We start from the raw sequence: 15631 nt of genomic DNA on the forward strand, positions 1-15631 counted from the left end.
TGACAGCTTTGCACACTCTTGCCATTCTCTCAACCAGCTTCATGAGGTTGTCATTTGGAAAGCATTACAATTAACAGTTGTGCCTTGTTAAAAGTTAATTTGTGGAATTTCTTTCCTTCTTAATGTGTTTGAGACAATCAGTTGTGTTGTGACAAGGTAGGGGTGGCATACAGAAGATAGCCCAATTTGGTAAAATACCTAATCCATTATGGCAAGAACAGCTCAAAGGTCAGTCAATGCGGAAAATTTCAAGAACTTTGAAAGAATCTTCAAGTGCAGTCGCAAAAACCATCAAGCGCTATGATGAAACTGGCTCTCATGAGGACCGCCACAGGAAAGGAAGACCCAGAGTTACCACTGCTGCAGAGGATAAGTTCATTAGAGTTACCAGCCTCAGAAATTGCAGCCAAAATAAATGCTTCACTGAGTTCAAGTAACAGACACATCTCAACATCAACTGTTCAGAGGAGACTGCGTGAATAAGGCCTTAATGGTCGAATTGCTGCAAAGAAACCACTACTAAAGGACACCAATAAGAAGAAGAAACTTGCTTGGGTCAAGAAACATGAGCAATGGACATTAGACCGGTGGAAATCTGTCCTTTGGTCTGATGAGTCCAAATGTGAGATTCCAGGTAAAGCTGGTTAAGAGAATGCCAAGAGTGTGCAAAGCTGTCATCAAGACAAATCGTGGCTACTTTGAAGAATCTAAAATCTATTTAGATTTTTTAACACATTTTGGTTACTATTTGATTCCATATGTGTTATTTCATAGTTTTGATATCTTCACTATTATTCTACAATGTAGAACATAGTAAAAATAAAGGAAAACCCTTGAATGAGTAGGTGTGTCCAAACTTTTGACTGGTACTGTATATAACGACATATTTTATGTTTTATGTGCAAGAAGTATTTGTATAGACTACACCTAATATAGAATAGAAGAGGAATTTGAATTTCACTGAATTCAGTTATATTTCCTTTAAATGAAATTGTAAATGCAATTCTGTATCCTGTAAATTCAAGAATGAAATTGAAATTTGAGACATTTTCTATTAAATTCTGAATGAAGCACAAACAACCCTGCAGAGGCCAGGGTCGGTGATCTCACACGCAGGACAGGAAATGAACCAGGCAGGCAGATTGCTCTGAGGCTCTATGGGCTGCCTCTCAGACCATAGAATTAGAACTGGGTAGAAAGGGCATTCACATTCACTCCCGTTCAAATCAATGGTTAGTTGTTCTATCGGTTGTAATTCTATGTCTAAGACGCAGACCTATTATGTAGTCAGAACCTAATGACTGGGGGATGTTAGGATATAAAGGATACTACTGACACATTGAAGAGCTAAGAGCAGAGACCTCCAGTACCTCCAATACTACCTTGAATAGTTGTTAGATGTGGTACAGTAGAAAACTACCTTAAAGCTGTGGTGTGGTAGTGGGTAAATGGAATGGCATCAAACACCTGGAAACCACATGTTTCATGTATTTGATACCATTCCACCAAATCCGCTCCAGTCATTACCACGAGCCTGTCCTCCCCAATTAAGGTACCACCAACCTCCTGTGTTACCTATCTAGCATGGAAAAACCCATTGAAAACTTAGGGAGACTTAATTTACTCACCACTGACAGTGATCAGTGTTTACCCTACAATTATTTTACCACTACATCACTGGTTGTAAGATATAGCACTGTAAAAAAATACTAACTTCAATCGCTATAACACTCTAACTACTGACCCCAGAAGAGAAATATAAAGTATGAAGTCGACAGGATCATTTGTGATGTTTCCATTCTAATTCGCCAGTAAGTCATTACATCCAGAAGTCGTTGATGTCATTTGTCCCACTCTTCTTTTTGTTCTGGTAATATAAAGCACGTGTTGACCAGCCCAGGCCTGTACTGGAATGACCTTCTGAGATCCTATCTGAAAGCACATTATGGGATCATTTTCAATTTACACCACTCTCCTCGCCAATGAAGAATGTGTTTTCATTTAGCATTGTCCAGCGGTCTCGTTCCTCAAGGTTGTGCGTGGAGGCTGTAGACTAGAGAATCAGCTACACCAGAGGAATATCAGCACCAAATCGTCTCTAATATGTATTTGTCACTTTAGTGATTAAAAGCCTGGTGAATTCCCCCCAGCAGGAGAGGAAAGGAGAGTATTTCTGCAAAGGCATCAGATAGGACTGCTTCATGATGAAGTGCCTTTTGAAACAGCTAGAAGTCCAGGGAACAGAAGACTAATAAAACAGGATGTTTGGGTCCTTGAAGGTGCACAAAAAGAAGAAGTAGAAGAAGAAGAAAAACAACAACAACAATACTTGTGACCTGTTTAGAAACACCCTTTGAATATTGCGACACACTTACAAAAAACGCACCCTGTTTAAAAGAGCTGAGAGCTCAGAAAACAGTGGATTTAACTCTGAAACCTGAAAGAGCTGAGAGCTCAGAAAACAGTGGATTTAACTCTGAAACCTGAAAGAGCTGAGAGCTCAGAAAACAGTGGATTTAACTCTGAAACCTGAAAGAGCTGAGAGCTCAGAAAACAGTGGATTTAACTCTGAAACCTGAAAGAGCTGAGAGCTCAGAAAACAGTGGATTTAACTCTGAAACCTGAAAGAGCTGAGAACTCAGAAAACAGTGGATTTAACTCTGAAACCTGAAAGAGCTGAGAGCTCAGAAAACAGTGGATTTAACTCTGAAACCTGAAAGAGCTGAGAGCTCAGAAAACAGTGGAATTAACTCTGAAACCTGAAAGAGCTGAGAACTCAGAAAACAGTGGATTTAACTCTGAAACCTGAAAGAGCTGAGAGCTCAGAAAACAGTGGATTTAACTCTGAAACCTGAAAGAGCTGAGAACTCAGAAAACAGTGGATTTAACTCTGAAACCTGAAAGAGCTGAGAGCTCAGAAAACAGTGGATTTAACTCTGAAACCTGAAAGAGCTGAGAACTCAGAAAACAGTGGATTTAACTCTGAAACCTGAAAGAGCTGAGAGCTCAGAAAACAGTGGATTTAACTCTGAAACCTGAAAGAGCTGAGAGCTCAGAAAACAGTGGATTTAACTCTGAAACCTGAAAGAGCTGAGAACTCAGAAAACAGTGGATTTAACTCTGAAACCTGAAAGAGCTGAGAGCTCAGAAAACAGTGGATTTAACTCTGAAACCTGAAAGAGCTGAGAGCTCAGAAAACAGTGGAATTAACTCTGAAACCTGAAAGAGCTGAGAGCTCAGAAAACAGTGGATTTAACTCTGAAACCTGAAAGAGCTGAGAGCTCAGAAAACAGTGGATTTAACTCTGAAACCTGAAAGAGCTGAGAACTCAGAAAACAGTGGATTTAACTCTGAAACCTGAAAGAGCTGAGAGCTCAGAAAACAGTGGATTTAACTCTGAAACCTGAAAGAGCTGAGAGCTCAGAAAACAGTGGATTTAACTCTGAAACCTGAAAGAGCTGAGAGCTCAGAAAACAGTGGAATTAACTCTGAAACCTGAAAGAGCTGAGAGCTCAGAAAACAGTGGATTTAACTCTGAAACCTGAAAGAGCTGAGAGCTCAGAAAACAGTGGAATTAACTCGGAAACCTGAAAGCTAGTAGCAGAGATGTTTGGAGAGACAGAGTGGTGCCGTCATGCCAATCTGTTGGTGTGTGGTCAGATAGCAGTAGAAGTGTGTTAGTTAGGGCTTGGGTTAGAGGGCCTGTGTGTCATAGTGAGTGGTGTGCCCTTGGTTTGACCCCTACAGCAGGTCATGGCTCAGTAGTCATGAGGCCTTCCTCATGGCCGGAAGGGGAGAGGAGGGGGACAGAACATCAAAGTCATCTGGCCTGGTGTGCTGCTTCCCCCAACATAACACAGGAATGAAAGGTGATCTGGCCTGGTGTGCTGCTTCCCTCAACATAACACAGGAATGAAAGGTGATCTGGCCCGGCGTGCTGCTTCCCTCACCATAACACAGGAATGAAAGGTGATCTGGCCCGTTGTGCTGCTTCCCTCACCATGACACAGGAATGAAAGGTGATCTGGTCCGTTGTGCTGCTTCCCTCACCATGACACAGGAATGAAAGGTGAACTGGCCCGGCGTGCTGCTTCCCTCACCATGACACAGGAATGAAAGGTGATCTGGCCCGGCGTGCTGCTTCCCTCACCATGACACAGGAATGAAAGGTGATCTGGCCCGGCGTGCTGCTTCCCTCACCATGACACAGGAATGAAAGGTGATCTGGCCCGGCGTGCTGCTTCCCTCACCATGACACAGGAATGAAAGGTGAACTGGCCCGGCGTGCTGCTTCCCTCACCATGACACAGGAATGGAGCTTCAACATTTGCTGTCCTCATCAATATAATTCATGGCACTTGGACAATCAGTCACGGCAATGAAATCCCTCTACCTCTCTCCTTCTGTATCTTTCTTTCTCTTTCTGAATCAGTTCTCTCTCTCTCTCTCTCTCTCTCCCTCTTTCTCTCTCTGTATCTATTTCTCTCTCTCTCTCTCTCTCTCTCTCTCTCTCTGTATTTGTCTGATAGCAGAGGACATGTTTTTCCTCTACAATCTAAATAGTAAAGTGTGAGTGTGTGTTTCCTTTCCTCAGGCCCCAGGTGACCCTAAGTCTGAGAGTCCCTCCTCACTCTACACCCCTCTACCCAGAGGCTCAAGAGACGGCAAGAACCACAAAGGTAAAGAAAATGTAAAAAAACATGGTAAAGTTGTTCTCTCCTCCCTATTTGGCGACCCCTCTCTACTCCAGAGAGATCTCTCCTCCCTATTTGATGACCCTCTCTACTCCAGAGAGATCTCTCCTCCCTATTTGATGTCCTCTCTACTCCAGAGAGATCTCTCCTCCCTATTTGATGACCCTCTCTACTCCAGAGAGATCTCTCCTCCCTATCTGATGTCCTCTCTACTCCAGAGAGATCTCTCCTCCCTATCTGATGTCCTCTCTACTCCAGAGAGATCTCTCCTCCCTATCTGATGTCCTCTCTACTCCAGAGAGATCTCTCCTCCCTATTTGATGTCCTCTCTACTCCAGAGAGATCTCTCCTCCCTATTTGATGACCCTCTCTACTCCAGAGAGATCTCTCCTCCCTATTTGATGACCCTCTCTACTCCAGAGAGATCTCTCCTCCCTATTTGATGACCCTCTCTACTCCAGAGAGATCTCTCCTCCCTAATCTTTGGCGACCCCTCTCTACTCCAGAGAGATCTCTCCTTCCTATCTGATGTCCTCTCTCTACTCCAGAGAGATCTCTCCTCCCTATTTGATGTCCTCTCTACTCCAGAGAGATCTCTCCTCCCTATTTGATGACCCTCTCTACTCCAGAGAGATCTCTCCTCCCTATTTGATGTCCTCTCTACTCCAGAGAGATCTCTCCTCCCTATCTGATGTCCTCTCTACTCCAGAGAGATCTCTCCTCCCTATTTGATGTCCTCTCTACTCCAGAGAGATCTCTCCTCCCTATTTGATGACCCTCTCTACTCCAGAGAGATCTCTCCTCCCTATCTTTGGGATGTCCTCTCTACTCCAGAGAGATCTCTCCTTCCTATCTGATGTCCTCTCTCTACTCCAGAGAGATCTCTCCTCTCTATTTGGCGACCCCTGTCTACTCCAGAGAGATCTCTCCTCTCTATTTGGCGACCCCTCTCTACTCCAGAGAGATATCTACTCTCTATTTGGCGACCCCTCTCTACTCCAGAGAGATCTCTCCTCCCTATTTGGCGACCCCTCTCTACTCCAGAGAGATCTCTCCTCCCTATTTGGCGACCCCTCTCTACTCCAGAGAGATCTCTCCTCCCTATTTGGCGACCCCTCTCTACTCCAGAGAGATCTCTCCTCCCTATTTGATGTCCTCTCTACTCCAAAGAGATCTCTCCTCTCTATTTGGCGACCCCTCTCTACTCCAGAGAGATATCTCCTCTCTATTTGGCGACCCCTCTCTACTCCACAGAGATCTCTCCTCTCTATTTGGCGACCCCTCTCTACTCCAGAGAGATATCTCCTCTCTATTTGGCGACCCCTCTCTACTCCAGAGAGATCTCTCCTCTCTATTTGGCGACCCCTCTCTACTCCAGAGAGATCTCTCCTCTCTATTTGGCGACCCCTCTCTACTCCAGAGAGATCTCTCCTCTCTATTTGGCGACCCCTCTCTACTCCAGAGAGATATCTCCTCTCTATTTGGCGACCCCTCTCTACTCCACACACTCATCAGAGAATGAGATAGAGAATGAACAACTTCAGTACAGTGTGTATTAATAGCCTTCGTCTTAATGATGTTCATTAAAGGGAAAGCCCTTTGATCATGTAAACGAATATGCATGTTTTTCTTCTTATTGATTAACCGGAGTGAGAGAATAGTGGACTTTAGATTTATATTAGATCATAGTCTGTCTTTTGTCATCTGTTTGAGTTGTTGATGAATGCTGAAATGTATAATCTAGGTTGAAACTGTTGATTTGATGTATGTGTGGAAGTGTGTATGTCAACTCTCCTTGATCTGTTGATGCTAGTCATTGATTATGTCTTATTCTGATCTAATGTATGGAAGGGATTAACATGTACTGCATTTCTAAAGTTGCCTCTGTTTTAGCAGAAAATATGTTTTATATTATATTGATGAGAAGCATTTGCTATACAATAGCGTTAATATCAGAAGCATACATTTTTTATGCATCTTTCTTACAGTGAATGATCATAATAAATATAACAGTGCATAGGAACAGACAAAGAAACTATATTCCATTCTATTTGAAATGTGTTGGTGCTGCTGTCTGTTCACCACCACTGTGTTAGCTACAGGTGTAGGATCTTCAGTTGATCACCCTGTTGTTGCAGGAAATGAAAACTTGTAGTGTATTCAACATTTAAAAAGGCTTCCAAAGTTAGTAGTTTCCTCTAAAATTTTAAATAGATTTTCCCTAACAATTTTTTTTTCAACCCCTAGAAAAATGACAATTTTATTATAATCCACACAATAATTCACATTTCCTGTTGCTGCAGGACTATTTTCCTGCTGTGAAAAACTGGTAAAATGAAGATCCTACAACGTATAGCTGTTTGTGTCTGTAGAGATGTTGTGTGACCGACCCTGAGGCCATGGTACCAGACCTCACAGCAGGGTAGTAACTATAAGCATGCTCTTTATCTCTGCCGCTGTGATGCGCCAAACTCCATAGAGGGCCAGCTCAAGAGGTCAACAGTGAGCACCACACACACACACACACACACACACACACACACACAAACACACACCCCTCCTCCCACCCAGTGCCAAGGACAGATCAATTACACAGTGACTGACCAGCAGCTTCCCTGTGATGTAGGGAGAGGGACAGAGAGAGTCCCAAATGGCCCTCTATTCCTTTTATCGTGCACTACTGTTGACCAGGGCCCATAGGGAAACCCATAGGGAAACCCATAGGGAAACCCATAGGGACTAGGGTGCCATTTGGGACACAGCCAGAGAGAAACTATGCTTTGTGAACATCAGGCCGGACAGGGAACAGTCCATTAAAAGGTGAGAGGATCTGACATGTGAGATATTTCTCCCTCCCTCCTAGATCTGGGCCGTGGTGAGTCGAAAGTCACCATTTGTTATGTTTATGACGCTAGTGCTGCAGCCTTCAATAACACAACCCTCATCTTTAACCCTCATCTCCTCTATAGGTCCCCCGCCTCAGTCCGCTTCAGTCCGCCTCAGTCCGCCTCACTCCGACTCACTCCGCCTCAGTCCGCCTCACTCCGCCTCAGTCCGCCTCACTCCGCCTCACTCCGCCTCACTCCGCCTCACTCCGCCTCAGTCCGCCTCAGTCCGCCTCAGTCCGCCTCACTCCGCCTCACTCCGCCTCAGTCCGCCTCACTCCGCCTCAGTCCGCCTCACTCCGCCTCACTCCGCCTCACTCCGCCTCACTCCGCCTCAGTCCGCCTCACTCCGTCTCACTCCGTCACACTCCGCCTCAGTCCGCCTCAGTCCGTCTCACTCCGTCTCACTCCGCCTCAGTCCGCCTCACTCCGCCTCACTCCGCCTCAGTCCGCCTCACTCCGCCTCACTCCGTCTCACTCCGCCTCACTCCGCCTCAGTCCGCCTCACTCCGCCTCACTCCGCCTCAGTCCGCCTCACTCCGCCTCACTCCGCCTCAGTCCGCCTCAGTCCGCCTCAGTCCGCCTCAGTCCGCCTCACTCCGCCTCAGTCCGCCTCACTCCGTCTCACTCCGCCTCACTCCGCCTCAGTCCGCCTCAGTCCGCCTCACTCCGCCTCAGTCCGCCTCAGTCCGCCTCACTCCGCCTCACTCTGCCTCAGTCCGCCTCACTCCTTACAGCACGACACTTGTTTATTTATTCTTTTGAAACATATTCTATAGAATTATTATGGGGGAGCCACTACTATAACTCTCTGGGTTCCTACCTTCTACCTACTTCCACTGTCAGATGAGGACCTTTCAATAGACACTGTCACGCTATGCTAACAGAAATGGTTGATACACTTTATCACTGTAGAGGTTTTAGTATGGTATATTATCATAATACATATTATCATTAGATATTGGTGATAAAGTTCATAATCCCTTTTAATGATTCACCATATATCTGTGATAAAGTATCAGTTATATTGAACTGTGGTTTGATGAATTGTGGTCCAGGGATGTCTGTCTGTGTTCACCTAAATGGCCCTGGTCGGTGGGATGTAGCTAGCAGGTCTGACAGCCCCATGTCGCTACACACACACACACACACACACACACACACACACACACACACACACACACACACACACACACACTCACCATCTCTTTATATCTCTCTCTCTACTGATGTTATAGGGGCCCCAGAGCCCAGCTGCCACTAGTAATTACTGCAGTCTAGAGCTCCAGTGAGGAGCCAGCGGTTGCAGGTCAGTGCCCAGGTGGAGAGCGGGGACACAGCGAGAGGGAGAGGGAGAGAGAGAGAGACAGAATAGAAAGAGTGAGTCTGGGAGACAATAGAGGAAGGAGGAGGAGAGACTAAAAACAAGAGGCTAGGAGAGGGAATAAAGAGAGAGGGAGACTGTGGTGTCTTGGAGCAGGCCAGGAGGACACAGAGGGGAGTAGAGTGACTAGTTCAGGAGAGAGGCCTGAGGAGCAGAGTCCCCAGTAGAGGTCTTAGGGACCTCCTCTACTGTCAGCTCTGGTTTAAGCTCTCTGACAGGCTGGCAGTCCCAGATTTAAAGCACTCTTCTCAATGACACCTCATGTTTGGAGCAGAGCACTGTGTCAAAATGTATCTCACCAGCAGAATACATAACATTGTGGATTTCATCTCCCAATGAGAGGTCTTGGACTAAAGTTTGTCCTCACAACATACCTAATAGACAAATTATTATTATTAAGTATCTAATCATAAATACCTACAGAGTTTAAATGGAGCATTACTCCATAATGACTTATTATAGGTAATATAGAATTATAATAAAACCTGTCAAACGTGCTTAATAGTTTAACAACATGTCATTATCTGACAATATAATGTTCTCAGAGATCCCCAGTTTATTAGATGTAGTTATCTGGAGGCGTAAAACATGTACGACAACAACTACTACTTCTGATGGATCTATTTCTGTACAGGACTCTGTAGTTGAAATAAACGTTTTTTCTTCCCGTTAAAAGTTACGATTCTCTACATATTTATATATGTCTTGGGCATCAGCCACGGCTCTTTAATGGACCAGACTGTTTGATGTGGTCCATTATTCAACAGTGACAGGCCTAAATGAAAGTGATCCCAGTGTATGAACGGCTAAGTAAACAGAGAATAAACAAAGAGAAATGCCATGAGGCCTAGCTTAATGCTCTCATTCTGGGACTGCTTCCAGATGCTTAGTATGTATGTATTTTATATGGTGCACAACTGCTATTAAAACCCTGGAGGAAAGCAAGCCTTCAAAGCCTTCAAACCCTCTAACGTACGCAGAAAACCACACACACACACACACACACACACACACACACACACACACACACACACACACACACACACACACACACTAACGACACCCATGGGACTTCTCACGTTTGCCTCGCAGTTTGCTTTTTTACACATGGGGGCGATCTGTGGCTCTACAGCGCTCAATAAACACACACACATGTGCACACACACATACACACCCACACACATACACACACACACCCACACACATGCACACACACACACACACACCCACAAACATACACACACACACACACCACACACACACACACACACACACACACACACACACACACACACACACACACACACACACACACACACACACACACACACACACACACACACACACACACACACACACACACACACACACACACACACACACACACACACACACACACACACACACACACACACACACACACACACAAACACACACATACACACACACCCACACACATACACATCCCATCCCGGGAAGGCATCCAAACTAAGAGTAAACTGTTTTACAGTCGAGGCACAACAAATAAACAAACATCTGGAAGCGTTCAGAGCAGCAGAACCATTAGGGGGAGAGTTGGGTTTTGCCAAAACAGGGAAATGATGAGGAATGGGCTGTCAGGCCACGCTGGAGAGACAGGGGAGCAGCTAGATGACAGAGCTGTGGGTGAGAAGTGGAAGGGGGAGAGGAAGACAGAAAGGTGGGTGGGATAGAGTGAGGTAAGGGGATAGAAGAGATGGAGGGAGAAAGGGGTGTAGATATAAGGGACAAAGAGAGAGAGAGAGCAGAGAGAGGAGGGTAATCAGTACTGTAATTTAGGTGGGTGATCAGTACTGTAATTTAGGTGGGTAATCAGTACTGTAATTTAGTTGGGTGATCAGTACTGTATTTTAGGTGGGTGATCAGTACTGTATTTTAGGTGGGTAATCAGTACTGTAATTTAGATGGGTGATCAGTACTGTATTTTAGGTGGGTGAACAGTACTGTATTTTAAGTGGGTGATCAGTACTGTATTTTAGGTGGGTGATCAGTACTGTATTTTAGGTGGGTGATCAGAGATACTTTTGGACATGTAGTGTTGTTGGACATGTAGTGGACATGTAGTGTTGTTTTGGACATGTAGTAGTGTTGTATGTGGACACCTCTTTAAATTAGTGGATTCGGCTATTTCAGCCACACCCGTTGCTGACAGGTGTATAAAATCAAGCACACAGCCATGCAATCTCCATAAAAATAGGCAGTAGAATGGCCCGTACTGAAGAGCTCAGTGACTTTGAACGTGGCACCGTCATAGGATGCCACCTTTCCAACAAGTCAGTTCGTCAAATTTCTGCCTTGCTAGAGCTGCCCCAGTCAACTGTAAGTGCTGTTATTGTGAAGTGGAAATGTCTAGGAGCAACAACGGCTCAGCCGCGAAGTGGTAGGCCACACAAGCTAACAGAAGGGGAATTGCAGAGTGCTGAAGCCCGTAGCGCGTAGAAATCGTCTGTCCTCCTTTGCAACACTCACTACCGAGTTCCAAACTGCCTCTGGAAGCAACATCAGCACAAGAACTGTTCCTCGGGACCTTCATGAAATGGGTTTCCATGGCAGAGCAACCTCACACAAGCCTAAGATCACCATGTGCAATGCCAAGCGTCGGCTGGAGTGGTGTAAAGCTCACCGCCATTGGACTCACGCTTCACCATCTGGCAGTCAGACGGACGAATCTGGGTTTGACGGATGCCAGGAGAACGCTACCTGCCGGAATGCATGTACTAACTGTAAAGTTTGGTGGAGGAGAAATAATGGTCTGGGCCTGTTTTTCATGGTTCGGTCTAGGCCCCTTAGTTCCAGTAAAGGGAAATCTTAATGCTACAGCATACAATGACATTCTAGACAATTCTGTGCTTCCAACTTTGTGGCAAAAGTTCGGGGATGTCCCTTTCCTGTTTTAGCATGACAATGCCCCCATGCACAAAGCGAGGTCCATAAAGAAATGGTTTGTCGAGGTCGGTGTGGAAGTTCTTGACTGGCCTGCACAGAGCCCTGACCTCATTTCCATCTAACACCTTTGGGATGAATTGGAACGTCGACTGCGAGCCAGGCCTAATCACCAAACATCAGTGCCCAACCTCACTAATGTTCTTTTGGCTGAATGGAAGCAAGTCCTGGTAGCAATGTTCCAACATCTAGTGGAAAGCCTTCCCATAATAGTGTAGGCTGTTATAGCAGCAAAGGGGGGACCAACTGCATATTAATGGCCATGATTTTGGAATGAGATGTTCGACAAGCAGGTGTCCATGTACTTTTGGTCATGTAGTGTATACACCTGCTGGTAACTATTCCTCCCTCCGTCCATCCCTCCCTCCCTCACTCCCTCCCTCGAACCCTCCGTCCCTCCCTCGAACCCTCCGTCTCCTCCCTCGAACCCTCCGTCCCTCTCCCCTCTGTCCCTCTCCCCTCCGTCCCTCCCTCTCCGTCGCCCTCTCCAACCCTCCCTCTGTTCCTCCCTCTCCCCTCCATTCCTCCCTCCATCCATTACTACCTCCCTCCCTCCCTCTGTCCCAGCCTCCTTCCCCTCCCTTCCTTCCTTCCTCCCTCTCTCCCTTCATTATCAGACAGCTGGATGGGGTGGATCAGTAATGCTTGATAAATTGATATTGTTGAGGATGGATGAGTCATTATGAAGAGGGGCCCTGGGAAATGATCACTGTTTTTGCTCCATCTTTGTCTCAGAAGCAAAGGATGTATCTCTGTCACTAACATTGTTAAAATCCTAGCCTTAGTTTGAATGTGAATAGGCTGTCATGAAGTCTATTTACCACTAACTGCACGTTCAAACAAGCTCACTCATGATTCATCCTACACTCCTAGAAAAAAAGGTGCTATCCAATAGGCTGCCCCATAGGAGAACCGTTTGAAGAACCAATTTCTGTTCCAGGTAGAACCCTTTGGAACCCAAAATAATTCTACATGGAACCAAAAAGGGTTCTAACTGGAACCAAAAAGGGTTATCCTATGGGGACAACTGCAGAGCCCCTTTGTAACCTTTTTTTTTCTAAGAGTGTAGGTTAGTTAGACTTATGTGGGAAAGTCATTTATACAACTGTCTTATTTGTCTCCATCAATTATACAACCGTCTTATTTGTCTCCATAATTTATACAACCGTCTTATTTGTCTCCATTATTGATACAACCGTCCTAAGTTTCTCTGAGTATGGAAATGTTTTCCATAAACCTGTAGTGAGGGAAGACAGAACAATCCTAGTAGGCCCTATTAAAGGTTCAGCTCTCAGAGACATTTCCCTGTATCTTATAATGATTATAGCAGGACCGTTTCCACCCCTATGGAACTAAATCTGTTGTTCAAATGGGGAATATACAGTGCCTTCGGGAAAGTATTCAGACCCCTTGACTTTTACCACATTTTGTTACATTACAGCCTTACAGCCTCAGCAATTTACACACAATACCCAATAATGATGAAGCGAAAACTGTTTTTCAGAAATCATAGCAAATATATTAAACATAAAAAACATAAATACCTAATTTACGTAAGTATTCAGACCCTTTCCTATGAGACTGAAAATTGAGCTCAGGTGCATCCTGTTTCCCTGTTTCTACAACTTGATTGGAGTCCACCTGTGGTAAATTCAATTGATTGGACATCATTTGGAAAGGTACACACCTGTCTATATGAGGTCCCACAGTTGACAGTGCATGTCAGAGCAAAAACCAAGCCATGAGGTTGAAGGAATTGTCCGTAGAGCTCCGAGACAGGATTGTGTTGGCACAGATCAGGGGAAGGGTACCAAACAATGTCTGCAGCATTGAAGGTCCTCAAGAACACAGTGGCCTCCATAATTCTAAAATGGTAGAAGTTTGGAACCACCAAGACTCTTCTTAGAGCTGGTTGCCCGGCCAAACTATGCAAACGGGGGAGAAGGGCCTTAGTCGGGGAGGTGACCAAGAACCCGATACTCATTCTAACAGAGCTCTAGATTTCTTCTGTGGAGATGGGATAAATTACTAGAAGGACAACCATCTCTGCAGCACCCTACTAATCAGGCCTTTATGGTAGATTGGCCAGGTGGAAGCCACTCCTCAGTAAAAAGCACGACAGCCCGCTTGGAGTTTGCCAAATGGCACATTAAGACTCAGACCGTGAGAAACAAGATTCTCTGGTCTGATGAAACCAAGATTGAACTCTTTGGCCTGAATGCCAAGCGTCACGTCTGGAGGAAACCTGGCACCATCCCTACAGTGATGCATGGTGGTAGCAGCATCATGCTGTGGGGATGTTTTTCAGTGGCAGGGACTAGGAGATTAGTCAGGATCGAGGCAAAGATGAACGGAGAAAAGTACAGAGAGATCCTTGATGAAAATCTGCTCCAGAGCCATCAGACTGAGACGAAGGTTCACCTTCCAACAGGACAATAACCCTAAGCACACAGCCAAGACAACGCAGGAGTGGCATCGGGACAAGTCTCTGAGTGTCCTTGAGTGGCCCAGCAAGAGCCTGGACTTGAATCTGATTAAACATCTCTGGAGAGACCTGAAAATAGCTGTCTTGCATCACTCCCCATCCAACCTGACAGAGTTTGAAAGGATCTACAGAGAAGAATGGGAGAAACTCCCCAAATACAGGTGTGCCAAGCTTGTAGCTGTAATCGCTGCCAAAGGTGCTTCAACAAAGTACTGAGTAAAGGGGCTGAATACTTACAGTTGAAGTTGGAAGTTTACATACACCTTTGCCAAATACATTTAAACTCAGTTTTTCACAATTCCTGACATTTAATCCTAGTAAAAATTCCCTGTCTTAGCTCAGTTAGGATCACCACTTTATTTTGAGAATGTGAAATGTCAGAATAATAGTGGAGAGTGATTTATTTCAGCTTTTATTTCTTTCATCACATTCCCAGTGGGTCAGAAGTTTACATACACTCAATTAGTATTTGGTAGCATTGCCATTAAATTGTTTAACTTGGGTCAAACGTTTCGGGTAGCCTTCCACAAGCTTCCTACAATAAGTTGGGTGAATTTTGGCCCATTCCTCCTGACAGAGCTGGTGTAACTGAGTCAGGTTTGTAGGCCTCCTTGCTCGCACACGCTTTTTCAGTTCTGCCCACATATTATCTATAGGATTGAGGTCAGGGCTGTGTGATGGCCACTCCAATACCTTGACTTTGTTGTCCTTAAGCCATAACTTTGGAAGTATGCTTGAGGTCATTGTCCATTTGGAAGACCCATTTGCGACCAAGCTTTAACTTCCTGACTGATGTCTTGAGGTGTTGCTTCAATATATCCACATAACTTTCCGTCCTCATGATGCCATCTATTTTGTGAAGTGCACCAGTCCCTCCTGCAGCAAAGCACCCCCACAACATGATGCTGCCACCCCCATGCTTCACGGTTGGGATGGTGTTCTTCGGCTTGCAATTCTCCCCCTTTTTCCTCCAAATATAACGATGTTCATTATGGCCAAACAGTTATATTTTTGTTTCATCAGACCAGAGGACATTTCTCCAAAATACGATATTTGTCCCCATGTGCAGTTGCAAACCGTAGTCAATCTTTTATATGGTGGTTTTGGAAGTGGCTTCTTCCTTGCTGAGCGGCCTTTCAGGTTATGTTGATATAGGACTCATTTTACTGTGGATATAGATACTTTTGTACACATTTCCTCC

General features: G+C 45.2%; 1 protein-coding gene across 2 annotated transcripts in view; it reads left to right on the forward strand.

Annotated features, from left to right (window-relative positions):
• The window catches only part of lrmda (leucine rich melanocyte differentiation associated), a 436664-nt gene that overhangs the window by 398250 nt on the left and 22783 nt on the right, over positions 1-15631 (forward strand). For both annotated transcript variants that reach the window (XM_014155085.2, XM_014155086.2), the window contains exon 6: positions 4595-4679. In XM_014155085.2, coding sequence (XP_014010560.1) covers positions 4595-4679 — 85 coding nt within the window. The remainder of the gene's footprint in view (positions 1-4594; positions 4680-15631) is intronic.

The sequence above is a fragment of the Salmo salar genome, chromosome ssa18 (genome assembly GCF_905237065.1).
Source record: "Salmo salar chromosome ssa18, Ssal_v3.1, whole genome shotgun sequence".
Lineage (NCBI taxonomy): Eukaryota > Metazoa > Chordata > Actinopteri > Salmoniformes > Salmonidae > Salmo > Salmo salar.